The following is a 16276-nucleotide window of genomic DNA, read 5'->3' on the forward strand; positions in this document are numbered from 1 at the left end:
ACGTTAAGGAGCAGCGGAATAAAAAAATACCCATAAAAACCCCTCAAACATTATATAGTTGGCTTAATAGCTACTGAGAGCAACAAGTCTTAAATCATTAATACCTGATCCCTGATCTAATCTACCGTAATGAAGCCCAAACTAATTATCTCTCTGAAACAGGCTGCAGAGAACATGGTTTTTAAGTTTGTATAATTCCTTCTATGTTTTGGAGATAGGGTGTCGTACAGAATTAGTTAAATGCAGCAACATAAAATAACATAAATAAATAAAAAACATCAGGAGGTCTGAAGATTAGAAAAAGAGCCTGAGTCTTTGCAGGCAAAATCTAAAGAACTAAAAGATGAGTCAAGACTTTTGGAGCAAAGTACTTTTTTCCCCCTGATAAATGACACCTTTTGCTCACAGACTGCTCACAGGTCAAAAACGGGACACTGATTCTTACTCCAGCTGAGGTACAATGATGTATGTCTCTACAGAGAGCTTTAGCGTTGAAGCAAACTGCAAAGATAGTTGACCAGGAATTGTCCACAAGTCTGTGGGGGACAGCCTGGTTTGAATTACAAGTAAAGTAAAGGTGTGAGGGAGAAAAAGCCTTCCAGCTTCAAGTGGAGGTTGAAAGCCTCTGAGGCGACGACCTTGGATTTAATGGGCTCCCAGAACGTGAATCATAAACAGGTGTCACAACAGCTGTAACACAAAGGTTCCTGGCTCCAAAGTATCAGAGGGAAGTGGGAGGTGTGGGGGAGATGGATGAGCAGAGCAGTACCGGGTCGGTCTCTGACCACAGAGACAGCCAACAGGGAGCAGGAGCGTTCATTCCTCTGATAGTGATATCTGCCTAACCTTATGACCTGGGATAGTTTGTAAAATCTTATCCAGACTAGGTTTTCTTACATATTTTTATTCATTTTATAACATTAAAGACCAAATGCATAAAAAAAAAGAGAAATACTGAAGGATTGAGCTTTCTGTGATCCAGAACAAGAGAATAACACAAAGGCGCTAAGAAGCTGTATTACAAAGGTCTGCTGTTAAGACGGCTGGGTTCTCAAAGTCACTACAGACTCATTGTCAGCTTTTCCTTTTTTAAGAAATAAATTCCTCTTACATTTCAGGAACAAAAAGAAAAACAACATTAAAACATCTCTTTAAATGTTGCATTTGTCTGCATGTTGCACAGCAAATGGCAGGTTCGCAGAGTCCACCTCCATAACAACCTTACATTTCATTCATTCTGCTTTTTATTCTACTGTGAAAATAAGCCACTTGTGATAAAACTTCAGGGCATTTGAAACGTGTTTTTTTCATCATTCTAAATTTTGCATTTCTGAACAAAACTATTTCCTGATTACATCTAAGGAGATGACATTCAAGTCAGAAAAATGGAAAACAACTTTAAAGCAATTTGAAAAAACAACTGTTGAATTACTTATTAAACACATTTTGTCTTCTTAAGGTGGTGCAGTTTATAGCACTGTTGCCATGGAGCAAGGTTCTGGGTTCGATTTCCGCCCAGGATCTTTATGCGTGGAGTTTCCATGTTCTCCCTGTGCATGTGTGGGTTCTCTCTGGCTACCCCAGCTTCCTCTCACTCTAAAAACATGACTGTTAGGTTAATTGGCTTCTCTAAATTGTCCTTAGGTGTGAGTGTTTGATTGTGTGTGTGTTGTATGTCTTTGTGTGTCTCTGTGTTGCCGTACAACAGACCGGCGAAATGTTCAGAGTGTACCCTTCATCTCGCCCATAGACTGCTGGAGATAGGCACCAGCCCCACAAAAAGACCCTGAGGGAATAAGTGGAGAAGGTACGGAAGAGGATTAGGGCCACTGGAAAAAAAGTTAACTGATTTTTTAATTTTATATCAGTTTAGTATGGGAAAAAAGTCAGAATTCTGACTTTAATCTCAGAATTCTGACTTTAATCTCAGAATTCTGAGATTAAAGGCGATCTTTGTGCAGTAATGCTACGTTCACGCAGCAAAAGCATGTCTGCTGCTTCATTTTTGCTGCTTGTACCAGTTAGTTCTGACGCGTGGCTGAAGCAGCTTTGCTACTCTGGCTACGCGGTGCAAAAGTGTGTCTGACGCGCGTTGGGCGGAGCTTCACTAACCTTTCTCTGCCTTGCAGCTATATTTGCTGTGATCAGTGGGAATAAAGTAGTTTTAATATGTGTTTAAGTGAGAAAATACACCTGAAAATGTAATCAGTGCAGTCAGTTCATTCAGATTATTATCCTGCCTTCAATATTTTTTCTGTCGGAGCCGCTCAGACCCCCACATACCAGGGATGCGCCGACAGTATGGATCCCTTCATCAGCAGCGGTTCACCACGGCAGCTGGTAGGTGTTTTTCATCAAAATAATCCAAACTGCATATTCTGCCGGCAGATTTCTGCATTTTAAGTTAATTTAGGCGTCAATAAACTGTTTAAGAGGAGTGATCATCAGCGCTGTGTCTCTCTCCCTGCGTTAAACGCGCCCGATGCGCTGCTTCAGCTGCTCAGACGTGCTGCGCCTGCTGCTCAAAACGCGCCGCTGGACCTTTTGTTGCGCCTTGACGCGCGTCAACCATTGACTTTGCATGTAAACTCGCTGCTTCTGTCGCGCCAGCTACGTCCAATGTGAACGCAGCATTAGTCATTCGCTGCTAAGCTCAAAACAACCGCGCCTGGCTTGACGGAGAAACCAGGAGAACAGCTGAGAAGATTTACGACAGTGCACTTTTACTTTCGCCCTCTGGGGGGAGCCTCGCTGGAAAATCAACACCGGTTGCATAGTGTACCTTTAACCTGGCATAAACCGTGTGGTTCATATTGAATTCTACGCAGTATTCTTCTGGTAAGCAAGCAAGTTGCCATAAAGGATGTTCACTACGACTCTTCTAGCTGATTGGATAAATGAATTCAAACATGCCTTCAATGTTGAGCTTTTAGCCAATCGCAGCAGCAGTGACAGCTGTGACCTATCACATTCTTGACTTATTTCACAACTATTATCTTTTCCATCCACAAAGGCACATTTCATCCTTTTGCTTGTTTTTCATAATGAAATAAAGGATGTTCCAGCTAAAATCGTCTGTTTTGCTTCAGCCTTCCGCTTCTGCATTTCATTGGTCTGAACATTTCTGTATCAGGATAATGCAACTGCTGGTTTCTGGCAAGATGTATTTTTGGGAGTTTGCGAATTCACAAATCTCGCGACAATACATCTGGCTTTCAAGTTATAACATTTACAAGGACAAAGCTTTTCTGATGTGAGTTATTGTCTGAATGCTTCTACACACAGCTGTCAGTACAGATACAACTTTAGATAAATTCATGTTCCATTACCTACCGAGCTGCTACTTTTCAAGTAATAGTGTATAATCCTTAATAGTAAACTAATCGTAAAGTTTTTATTTTGTTAGGAAGTCACTTAACAGTGGTTGATGCTAAACTCGACCTCCTTAGGGGAATTTTCCAAGCTATTATAAGTCAGACTGCTGTCTGCTGCAGGAAATATACTGACTCATTCATCTTTTCCAATGCAGTGTCTCTGGTGTAAAATGAATAAACAAACACACTCACTCAGCTCTGCGATGCTGCCCACACGGGTGGCCAGCAGCGATTGTTCGAGCGTGCGTAGCTCAGCTTGGGTGTATCCATGACCTTCGCTGCCTCTCCCGGAGCGCTGCTGGTCTCGGTGCAGGTTCAAACTATCTGGCAGGCTCAGCACACCTGGAAGAAGCACAGAGAGGGAGGCCATGGGTTATCAAGAAGCAAAGGTATCACCAAATAGCAGGGGTATGCAAACTGCAGAGAAGCAGCAGGAATGCAGGTCAACAGTGTTAGCTAAATATCGAAAAACAGAGCTGGGATTAAGAGATCCACATTTATTTCCTCAACAAGCTACATTTTAGGGTAAACATTTATTTCTCAGATTAAACATAAAGTGTAGGTTTAAAAGCGGGAAGTGCATCTAATTTTTTTTGGTTAAAAGCACCCAGCAGAGTGAAAAAAGCTTTTTTATTATTATTATTCTCAGCAAAACCCAGATTAAACTTATTTGATCTAATTGTATTTGAGATAGATTCTCTGTGAAGTTGAATGAGAGCTTATGTTGCAAGCCTTGTTTTTACTTAATTACCTGAAGTCTAAGTGAACAAACCAGGCTCTGAGGTTTGCTTTTTATTTCTACAGCATAAACTCAAAAGGTGACCTTGGTGGGTTTTTTTCATAACAACTTGTTGTGATCCCAGATGTATTCTTTTTTGCAGCAGCAGCAGCAGCAGATTATGTTTGTGGACAAGAATTAATCCATTTAGGGGGCCATTATTGCAGCCAGGCCCTGTTTAGCTGCAGAGAATAGCTTGTGACAGATTGGATATTGAGTTTTTTTTGCTACAGGAGAATGGAAAGCAACACCACACTAAGGGCTAATCCTAATGACTCAATGCAGGAGGATAATCTGTTTCTCAACAAACAGTAATTAAAACATGGGGGAACTTGGTCTATTTGTCTATATTTGATGCCAGAATTAAGAAAAAACAAAACGAAACCCCATACAGTCGGACAGAAAGCCTGTGAGCTGGAGTTTTCCTTGAATTCAAAGCAGGATTTCCAGCCTCAAATTCCTCCTACAAAATTTTCTTCCCACAGGGTCCAGCCCAAGAATACCAGTATTCCCTGATCAGAGTCCCACTCCTTCTTCCCACAGCCTTTCCGGGTAGTTTGACTTTATTTAGAGCTTCCAATAATTCTTTTTACAGCAGCTATTTGGGTGTGCCTGAAAATAAGTTCCTTGCGAAATATATGTGAAAGAAACAGAAAGTCTCAGTCGGCATTTCCACATTCTGAAGAATAGATCTATTTCAGAAAGATATATATATATATATATATATATATATATATATATATATATATATATATATATATATATATATATATATATATATATATATATATATATATATATATATAAACATAATCTAAATAGTATTGAAATGACTGCACTATATCCTCTTAATAGGAAAAAACTAATTATTAGATGTTATTAAAGATGCATTTCAACTACAGTGAGAAAAAAGGCCATTATCTGAACTTTTTAAGATATTTATTTCCAATTGGCCACTTAGTTTTTTTGAAACAAAGGTTTATACAGAGCTGGATTGGCTTAAAAGTTGGCAAACACTAAAATATTATTTGCATCTAAACAGTAAAGTAGATGCAATGCAGGACAGATTTTATAAATCTATGACCAGTAATCTAGATATCTTAAAGTTTTCTAGCAGACTAGAAATGTTAGCGTTCTAACATGCCTGGTTATCATTTCAGGTTTATGTAATGTTTCCGGATTTTTGTTTTTCTAGATATTCTGAGCATATAATCTTATTTCCTAACAGACTATGGCTAAAATATAGAATATTAATTTAGATTATCAGTTGTTGAAGTCGGCAAAATATTTGCCTCGGTTCAAATAAATGAACGTGTTATATGCATGGCTCTGATTTGCAGCAAAGAATGATGATTATTTATATGTAAAGGGATCTAAAGCTAATTGGTGCTATGAGCAACACCTTATTTAGAAGTGAAAGATTGTCTTCATGTTAAAATGGAAGATCAGTCTATTAACAGAGATGAACATGAGGAAGTTCAACCTCTTTTAAACTAAGATATACAACATACTGAGCTGATCCCCTACTGCAGTTTGTTTTTTTATATGTCAAGAGGAAGAAGGTTGAAGTTAAGGTTCTGACTTCAAAACACCACCAGGCAAACAGAAAATCAGTTATCCGTCCACCTTTATCTCAATGCACTGGAGAAATCTCTTAATGTCCACAGGATTCTAAAATAATTTAAAATTCACATTCATGTCATTTCCTCCTGGAGTTCTCTCAACTACGTGGATTGAACTTTGACCTGTTTTCCAATGTTTCCTGTAATCGCGGCCTCGGATCATTACTGCCATCCAGATTTGATCTATTTCTACTTCTTTTTGTTCTATCACTTCAAATAGCTATGCTTTTAAAGTACCCACGGGGTGCAGCAGAGACGTTTGTTGAATTTTTCAGACAGATCAAGACATATAAACAAGTCCACAGCTATCTCTTTTCCCCACCTCCAATTCCTGTTACATGTTATCTCTCACTAACATTTGGCTGCTTCTGATAGAAAAAAAAAAAGGAGGAATATTTGATCCTGGGTGATGTTTGTGTAATAAACATCAGAGGTGAGAAAAAAAGCCAGCCTGGCTCCTTGGAGATGAAGAAAAATGGAGGACGGTGGATGGAAATGGGAAGGCTGATGAAAATGACATCAGAAAATGACAGAAAATAAGACAGAGTTATATTCAGTGTTTGACCTTTGAGGGAACAGGATGAGCTCAGTAAAATGTTTACATCTACTTGAGAAATTGTCTAATCCTTTATAAACACGGAGAATCGTTCTTTTTTATTTGGGAAGCTGCTGTCGGCTAAATGAAAATAGAGACTGGGTCATCGGGACAAGACCAATTCGGAGCTCCACGAGGCGTAAAGGAATCCCTGTAGTGATTTCAACAGTGGACTGCCGCTCATGCAAGTCATCATAAATAATGTAGAGGATATTGAGCTGTGCAAGAATACACACCACGACTTTCCGTGTGGAAATAAAACACTGGAGAAAGAGTCCCAGCTGTGTTTCTCATGTAAAATGAATAAACAGCCTAAATCAAAGCTGGTAAAACTGTCCTCATGCCTTACAGTGCTGCTTAAAGTTTTAAGATTATGTCAACTTGATCAACTTCTTTAGCCAGTTATTTTTAAAACATGAGTGCAAAGTTATTTGAGGAAAAATCTGTCTTTTATTCCATATGTATTAGAAAGAATATTGCACTAATTATTTGGTGAGTGTCTTACATTAATGTCAAGCCCCACGACTCTCCAAAATGGAATCTGGATCTTCAAATGACCTAACTTAACCTTACTGCAGTTGTAAGTCAGAAAACTGCTTATGAGAAGATTTAATGACTTACAAGCTTAATTATAATTAGACATACAAACCAAAAACAAAATATTCCTCTTTATTTACTTTATTATTTAAGGGAATAAGATGTTACCCAGGATATTTCAAACATATCTATCCAGCTACAACAAATTAGCAGTTAGAGCTACAGTACTGTTGTATTAAATAACCTTGACTGTTTAAAAAAATAAAATAAAAATGTATTTAAGATAGGCTAGCTCGACTTAAGCCTTTGGCATCAACAGAGCTTTAAGCTGACAGAACTGCAAAGCTTTTGATACCATAATAAATGACAGAAAAAAATAGGTTCATCCTGAAAATGTTAGCCAAGTATCATTTTATAGCATCTACTTATTAAATCTTACATTTTAGACAGCTTAATTCAACAATGCAGTGACAAAAAGAGGATATGTGACATTTTAAGCTTTTTAATACTCTAATTTAGAAAGCAAATAACAAATAATCTAACTACTTAGAGAACACTTTTACTTTTAGATATTTATAGTTTCTTTAAGAAATAATATGATAAACTTCAGATAGGATCAGGGACTGAGCTAGATGGGGGGCCAGGGGTGACCATGGCCACCCTTAGCCAATCATTGGCCACCCCTACCATTTTCTTCCCTCTGATACAGATTGTGGCATCAGTAATACTCTCAAGTGGAATATTCAAAACATTTAAATTTTTCATATATTAACAGTTACTTAAAAACAAAAGCACTGGTTAATTATGCACATCGATATATATTCTAACATTAAAGATAAGTACAGTATTCAGGCTCTTTTCAGAGCTAGATTTTGTGTTTTATCCATCCATCCATCCATCCATCCATCCATCCATCCATCCATCCATCCATCCATCCATCCATCCATCCATCCATCCATCCATCCATCCATCTATATATATAAAAAAGAGAAAATGCAAGTCATTAAGGAGTCTTTGGTTGCATCGTATATAATAAAAACTTATTAAATTATCAATTTATGACTTTATTGATCTCACAGTGGAGAAATTTGCTTTATGTAGCAAAGCAGCAGTATGTATGCTTTAGTACTTGTAAATTTCAATTTTATGCAGAATAATTATTGATAAAAGTACGTAAGTAATGACAATGGAAAAGATGTTCGCCCCAGAACTTACACCCGAAAGAATTTTATCCACCATACCTTTTTTCTAGGAAGCATGGAAGTTTAAATATATGCATCTATTTGCTAGCAAAGGCTTTCGGAAAGTATAGTTAGTCTTTATTTAGAAATTATGGATGTTTTGCTAGTTAATTTCCTGTTGGAACAATATATCGCAGTATATCGCCTATCCGCTTTCGACCCCCCCTCAGTGTACTTTGGTTATTGCCTGGCCACCCTTATAAAAATTTTCTGGCTACGCCTCTGGATAGGATCACACCAGTCAACAGGTACATAGGACAGCAGTATCACGTATTTAATAAATGAAAATCTCTCTGCTGCAGTCTATAGTTTTCTTCTTCATCCTTTCCTTTTTCTTCTCTGTCCTTGTCAGCCTAACTATAAAGCTAATCTTATTTAGCAGCTTTTGATTGTTAGCATGAAAGTCTTTGCACCACCTAATTTGGAAATGACATTCTATTAATGTAATTCTCAACAGGAAACAGGTTTCTCTCTTTCAAATGTGGTTTTCCCATCAGTGAGAAAATCTCCTTCTCCAAATGCAGGCCTTGATATGTAAATTTAGGTACATTCCTGCTCTAGCAAACCTGAATCATTTCTTTAATAGCGGTAACCAATTAAAAATCAGCGGGGTCCGAATGAAAAAAATCAGCAACCAGTAAAGGCCCGGAGACATTCTGAATTATAATCTGTTACTTTAAACAGCATTTAACACTGAAATAAGATTTGGTGTTTATGCATCCATGTTCTATATTGAAATTTTAAATAAAAAAAATAGAAAAAACAGAACGTTTTTCCATTTTAAAATCTAAATTGTCTAAATTGTCAAGACAATCTTTTAGTTTGGTATTTATAAAACAACTGAACTGGCAAATTTTTTTCTTTCTTTTTTTATGGCTAAATAGGAGAAGTGGGCTTTAGGCTGACCAGCACAGCTTTAATTGGGTTTGATTGGCGATTAAGCCATCCTCAAGCACATATCAAGGTGCTCATTTTGAGCCTGGATCGATATTTATGTTTGATTACGTTCATGATGGAGAATCCTGTTTCACAGCAGTAGGTTGAACCAAACATACTCAAAATGTGCAGGGTCATCTTTTCTTTCACCAGTTCACCGCAGTTCTTCCAGCAGTCCACACTTTCTCTGCTCTCTTTTTCTCAACGTCTTCTCCTTCTTTCCCATCGTCCGGCTTGGCAGAAGTTTGCTAGCCTTGTGAGACCATCCTGATCTCGCGAGCTTTCAAGGTTTCACTCGCAGATCAGTCTGGCTACTCTCCGTTAAAGAAAATTTGGAGCGGTTCACTAAACGAACGTCTAATCAGCGTTGGCTTTGAGGCAGGTTGAGGTGTGACGCAACGAGAAGCGCGACAGTTCAGTCTAAAGAACATGGCGGCTTTAGCCGATGAAACTAGTGTTAGCATGGCTATCGAGCAAGTTTTATCGGAATTACAGAGTATTTCTTCACTGAAAGAAGAGCAAAACACTGCTCTGGAGGCTTTTCTCAGAGGAAAAGATGTTTTTGCTCTTCTCCCGACTGGTTTCGGCAAGAGTAGCCTGGCTTGTGGTTGTGTTTTCGTCGTTGCTCTGTTAGTACGTCATACTGATCTGATTGGTTTATTTGGCCCGTCTATCACCAACATAGGCCAATCAGCTAACCAGTATTTTCGCCCCTTCCCAAAATTACTTCAACAAAAGGTTTCCAGATGGATATGCGGAGCAAATCCATCTGGCGGAATCAGGTTAGAAGTTTTCCTGCTGTGTCTAAAAGTAGCAGCAGCAGCAACCATGACTGGCAGCTCATTGGCCAATTTGTATCACGTGCAGCCTGGTCCCGGACACTCCCATTGGCTTTACCACGCAAACAGAAGAGGCAGCGCAAGTGATTTCTAGACGCACCGTCGGAAGACATTCGCAGCACCCAGAAGCCATTAAAAAGGTGGTCGATAGTCGCTGAAAGACCCATTTCTTTTCCTTGGCTTTAAACCCCATCTGAAATGTTGACTTTGTCTTACTGTGTTTCTTTTATTATTCTCTTATTGCTTTTTAGTTTATTACTAATTTCATACTTTATACTATACTCTATACTACTATGTTTTTATTATTGATTATTTGCATTTTAGGATTGTGTATAGCACTTTGGTCCTGTTGGTGTTGAAAGTGTTTTATAAATAAATTTGGTATGGTAAGGCCTAAACCATGGGGTACTTTTTCGTTTTCTTAATGCTGTCCAGTTACACATTCCTAACAGCACAGCACACATTTCAAACCTTTCTCTACTCAGTTCAGATTTAGGAGCCCCATTGAGACAGCCTATACTTGAGGACTTTTGACCTAAAGCACTTTCCTTTCCTGTTGAAGCACAGTAGGAAAGGAAAGAAAAAAGGTTTACTGAAACCTGTTACAGGTGAAAAAAAACAAAGATGACAAGTTTTTATTATCTCTTCATACATTGTAACTTTTCATATAAATATATAATTTTTTCATGCAACACCAGAAAGCCACATTTTTAGGAAATATTCTGTGGGATTTGAAAAGATTTCACACAGCACCAGCGTGTGTGAGCCTTTGGCTGAAAGGGAAAAATGACAGCCTCTAATAGGGCAACTGAAATCTCCTTTTCTGAGTCTGCAGGAGATCACTCTGAAGGCTAGCAGGCACATTGGAGGCTCAGGAAAAACAGCTTACCGTTTTCACAGGTGACAGTAAAATGCAGTATGAGCAAAGCTTTGAGGAAAACAGCTGGTGTAATGGCACACTTTGACATTTTGAATTAAAAACATGTATATCTTTCCAATGCCAGACATTTGCTCATGACATCAGGGAAAAACACTGATATTTGCTGAAAAATGCTGCTTTGCTTCACTGCAAAAAATAGAAATCTCAATAAGTTATTTTTTCTTAAAATAAGTGTGTTTTTCCTTGATTTGAGGAGGTAAGTAAGACACTTTGCCAATGGAACAAGACAATTTCCTTCTAAAATAAGAAAAAAATATTTTATCGTCTTATTTCAAGTAAATATTATCTAACTATCTTATTTTAAGAGTAAAAATACTCCTTCCATTGGCAAATCATCTTATTTACCTGCTCAAATTAAGGCTAAATATACTTAATTTAAGCCATTTTTTACTTATTTCTGGATTGTTTTTGCAGTGTTGTTAGACTTTCTCACCAAGCCAGAGACAATGCATCATATTTTGCCTCCTCCACTTCTGCTTACTTTCAAACACACAGCTATAATTATACTTTAAATTGAAGATAAACCACCGTGCTAGTCTGAGTCACAATCATGAATCATGAAACTATATAGTATGAACAATGTGTTTTAAAACCCTTGATGTTCATATTATTTAATTAATCTACTGACACTAGTAGTCCAAAAACATAATAAAAAATAGTGGAAGACTTGCAGTAATCGTGGCTTTGAAGCATCTTATGTTAAACATAACCAATGTTTAACTAAGGTTTAATTTGAACCCATCCAAACAATCACACAGATAAAAGGTTTCTATTGGGATCTTCTGTAAAAGTTCTAAAAAGTATCCACTGGACTTGGTTTCCAAGATTCGAAGACGTTTCGCCACCTCTCCAGGAAGCTTTCTCAATTCAAATGTCTGGATCCGCAGTGAGTTTGAGTCTATATATAGACAGGGCCTTGTATTGCTAGGAAACATGCAAATGGAAACCGATGAATGGGTCGTTTGGTTCCATTGTTAGCCTGTAATATCTGAAACCTGTCTATGATTCTGAAGGTTGGTCGTTAAAGGGGGGGATTGTCTCCTGTAGTACCTGAAACCTGTCTATGATTGTTAACGGTCGGTTGTTAAGAAGGTTTGCTCACCGGCTGGAGCGGGGAGGTGCTTTGTCTTCCAATCTTGGAAACCAAGTCCAGTGGATTTTTTTGAACTTTTACAGAATGACTATGACCTGGATGACTGAGAATCTTCATCAGCATATTGGGATCTTCAGTTATTGCCAGATATCTTAAATCTTTGGTGTTGGGTTATTTTTTCCTTTTTTAAATTCAATTAAGAGTTGATTTGGCTGGTTATTCAGCCTATCATCAAACAAAGATTGCGAGTTTAATGACAAAAGATTTGTGGATTTTAATTAGAGTAAACACGCACCTCCTTCAGTTGTGGAGTCTTGTCCAGTTAATGGTCAGTATAATAAAAAAAAAGTACTGTCTTATATTTTGATAGACAGGCTCAAAAGTACCTGCTATGGCTGTGCAATTAATTACAATTGCAATATGATCACAATTTAGCAAAACACAATTTTCATTGTTCTAACATTTAACACATTTAACACTAATAGCACTAATATTTGCTGCCACACAGAAGGGAAGACAGAAATACATCTAGCAAAAGTTACGTTAAAGTCCACCGATCATGAACTCTGGACAAGCAAACTTTCAAGGTCATAAAAATTCAACCTGGAGAGACTAACAGAGAGAGAAGTTTTATTCAGAAGAGTTTATTGACATGAAAAAAATATGTTACTTTGTGCTCAGACACCGGCTGAAACCTTTGTGTTCAGAGCTGATGGATGATCAGATTGATGGATTTAGAAGAGAGAGGATAAATCTTCAGACACTGATGGTGGAATAAGGCCAGGAGGAATGGGACGAAGCCTGTCCCGAGTGGAGGGGGGTAGACAGACGGCTGGTGAGCAGGAGGAACATCAGGAACGACGCTTGAAGAAGAGGACCTTGCACGTCGATTGGCTCCAGGAGGGGTGTGGTCCTGAGAATGATTGGCTGAGGTTTGGGATAGGGCTTCAGCAGGTGATCCAGGTGAGGTGGATTGGAGTCTTCCAGATTGAATTTACGCTAAAGCTTCATAACTCAAACCCTGCAGTGAGACATCTATATGCTTATAATTAAAGCAAAGGAAATTGCAATAAAATCACAATCGCAGTATCGGCTGTCTGTAAAGAGGCCTTGACCTTGTTTCTTGTTCTGTCCCCTAATCATAACAGTCACACTTAAGAACAGTTGAACACTCCTAAACCTGGAAATACCTCATAAAAGTGAACCCATTTCTCACATGTTGTGAGTATTTTATTATTCCTTTTCCTTGGACAACATGGACTATATGACACTTTGATACAATGCAGTGCAGTATGTGTATAGATTTTACATGCATCATGTATTAAAGTACATTTTGTCTAACCTCAAAACAACTCAACAGAAGCATTGTCTATACTGCAGAAAAAGGAGTGTAGATCATAAAATAAAAATACCCAAATTGTAAAAAAGTCTTGATATTTTATATGATTACCATAATCCTCCACTGCTGACACTACATTCAGTCATTCACTCACACACTCACACACTGATGATAACAAACTACATCGTAGCCACAGCTGCCCTGGGGCTCACTGACAGAAATCAGGCTGCCGTACAGTGGCGCCACCAGGCCCTCTGACCACCATTAGTAGACAATGTGGGGGAAGTGTCTTGCCCAAGGACACAACAACACTAAAAGCCAAAGCCGGGGCATGAACCGTCAACCCTTCGATTTCAGGGCAAACTCCTGCATCCGACTCCACAGTCACTCTTCCACCATCCATTTAAGGATGCCCTAGAGATCAATCAGGCTTAGCCAGTCCAGCACCTTTAAAGTCAGTTTCTATAGCAATGCAGTGGTTGTCTAGAGTCTAGAAGGTGTGCTTGAGGTCATTATCATGTTGAAATGTGGCCAAGTTTCTGAAGATAGTGCATCATCGCTTCAGTATGTCAAATTACATGTTGACACTCATTGTTCCATCAATGAACCGTTGCTTCCTCAGCCCATAGCACTCATGTAGACCCAAACCATGACACTCACAGCACCATGCTTCACCATACAGCACAACCTACTGTTCTTTGAACTCATCACTGCAGAAAAAAACAAACATATCTTGGATATATTGCACCACAGGACATTTTGTCAATATTCCATGCACTTAGTCATATTGAGTCTTTCTTGTGCATCATCTTTAGAAGAGTCTTCATTCTGGGACAAGCCCTGTGCAGACAAGTTTGATGCAGTGGACCCCATGTCATATCGACAGCCCAACCCCTTTAACATCTACAGTGATGTTATCTGCATGCATAGATCTGCTTTTTCTAAAAGACAACTTTATTTTTTTTTTTTTTTTTTTTTTTTTTTTACAGTGTCCTGTCTGGCAAGGTGGCAATAAGAATAATTGTCTTGATGCCAAAAGGAGCCCAACAGATTTTACTTTCACAAGTGTAGCGGTATCGCAATTGCCATACCGCTCCACTTGTTTCATGTATATAAATTGCTTTATTATAATTATGCAGGGAGTTTTACAGTTCATATGGACACTGCAATGTAAGTAGAGCAGAAAAACAGAAGAAGAAGAAGGAAAAAGAAAAAGAAAAAAACAGGACAAAAGATGAAAGAAAGAGGAGATAGGAAGGAGACAATGACAAAACATTTTCAGTCTGCTTCAACACCTGTAATGAGATGGAGAAAAAAAAAAAAAAAAAAAAAAAAAAGAAAAAAGAACAGCACAACCAAAAAACATGGTACGAGATATACAATAAAGCAAACACCTTGAAACTATCACTAAAGTAATATTATTAAGTCTGACATGTACTCTGTGTTACCTGAAGATATGAATGTGGGGTTTCTGTTTGGAAGTGAATCTCTAAGTACCTGAAGCCTAGCACCTGTAGTTGTTTGTGAGGGTGAACTTGTGCATGTAAAGTTTTAACCATAGAAAAAAATGCTCAATAGTGGTTGTGGAGAGCCAGAGAGGCACACCCCCCAGAGCACTGAGTCCAGCGCCGGGAGACCCAAAGCCCCAGATGCCCAAGGGGACCCCAGAAGCGAAGGCACCAAGGCGGGGCCAGCCCCGGAAATCAGACCCCACCAAGGCAGGAGGAGAGACAGCCACGAGGAAGCCCCCCAGCCACCGCCATGCCGGCGCCCCGGGGAGCCGCGGGGACGAGTCCGCGGGCCCCGCCGGCAGCCGGCCACCCCGAAGTAGGGCCGGGCGCCGAACACCAGCCCCCCCACGGCGCCGACCGAAACGCCCCAGCCCCACAGAGCACCGAAACTGTCTTGTTAAAAGACAACTTTAGGATATGACACTCTACGTCTTTGGTCCAAGATGGCCAAGCCTGTCCTGACGGAACCTGTCCTGGTGTTAGAAGTCATATTAAAAGGAAAGGCCATCTTTATGTAGAGCAATACTTTTTTCCCCAGATATTTCGAGACTAAAACTAAAGAGTCAAATGACACCACAAGCGGTCAAATTGGGGATTACTAGGATATTTTCATTTTGTGTTTTACTTACTTTTGATTCAAGTGGATTAGACAATAATGTCTGTTTGTTTTGTTATTTAAGGGGACAGTAAATGTTCCTATTTTGTTTCTAGCTTGTATATTGGTCATATGATTAGTTAGTTAAAGCATTTGAAATACCTGAGTTTATACAGAATGTTCTACTTACTAAAAGAAAAAGAAAATATCTTTATAACAAGGTCATATCAAAATAAGACAGGAGAAAGGTCTGCTTGGGGTTTTTTAAGATTTAGCTTACACCACAAAGGATTTGGGATCAATTCATCTTTGTGAACATCTGGTTTTGTAGTTAATAAGAAAAGCTCAACCATTAAAATGACTTCTAGGGAGATATCCCATGACATAAATAACCTTGACCAAATATATCCATATAGTATGGTTTGTAGCTTTATTCAGATTCCTTCCTTTTTTACTGCAGGAATGTCCAATTGATTTCTGTTTCTTTTTTATTTTCCTGGCGAGGGGACCCGGCTCCCTCTCTTGTAAGCGATGAAACTCTGCAGGAATATTAACAGGTAGTTGCCATGGCACTAGGCGACTGCTGCTTCACATGGCAGCGATTGGCTGAGCTGGAAATGCTTTACTGTAGGAAAACCATTTACACAAGAAAAAAAATGGGAGTGATTTTTAAACCCTGGAGCCACATGCCCATTACTGAGCAGACACAACACAAGCAACAAAAAACATCTCATCAAAAAGGGGAACGAATTAGTGTGATAGCTGCTGCAGCCACTATACCACAGAGATATTTATTCTCTCATCAATAATGAATGAATGTACCGAGGACTGAAATGCTTAAAATGATTAAATGGTTGACCCCACTGATGGACTGCG

At 38.8% G+C, this 16276-nt stretch overlaps 1 protein-coding gene across 2 annotated transcripts in view; it reads right to left on the bottom strand.

Moving 5' to 3' along the window:
* The window catches only part of LOC119781036 (ankyrin repeat and BTB/POZ domain-containing protein BTBD11-A), a 246226-nt gene that overhangs the window by 69858 nt on the left and 160092 nt on the right, over positions 1–16276 (bottom strand). For both annotated transcript variants that reach the window (XM_038281356.1, XM_038281355.1), the window contains exon 2: positions 3567–3716. In XM_038281356.1, the coding sequence (XP_038137284.1) occupies positions 3567–3716 (150 nt within the window). The remainder of the gene's footprint in view (positions 1–3566; positions 3717–16276) is intronic.

Source organism: Cyprinodon tularosa, unplaced genomic scaffold, assembly GCF_016077235.1.
Source record: "Cyprinodon tularosa strain WSP-4 unplaced genomic scaffold, ASM1607723v1 ctg17, whole genome shotgun sequence".
NCBI lineage: Eukaryota > Metazoa > Chordata > Actinopteri > Cyprinodontiformes > Cyprinodontidae > Cyprinodon > Cyprinodon tularosa.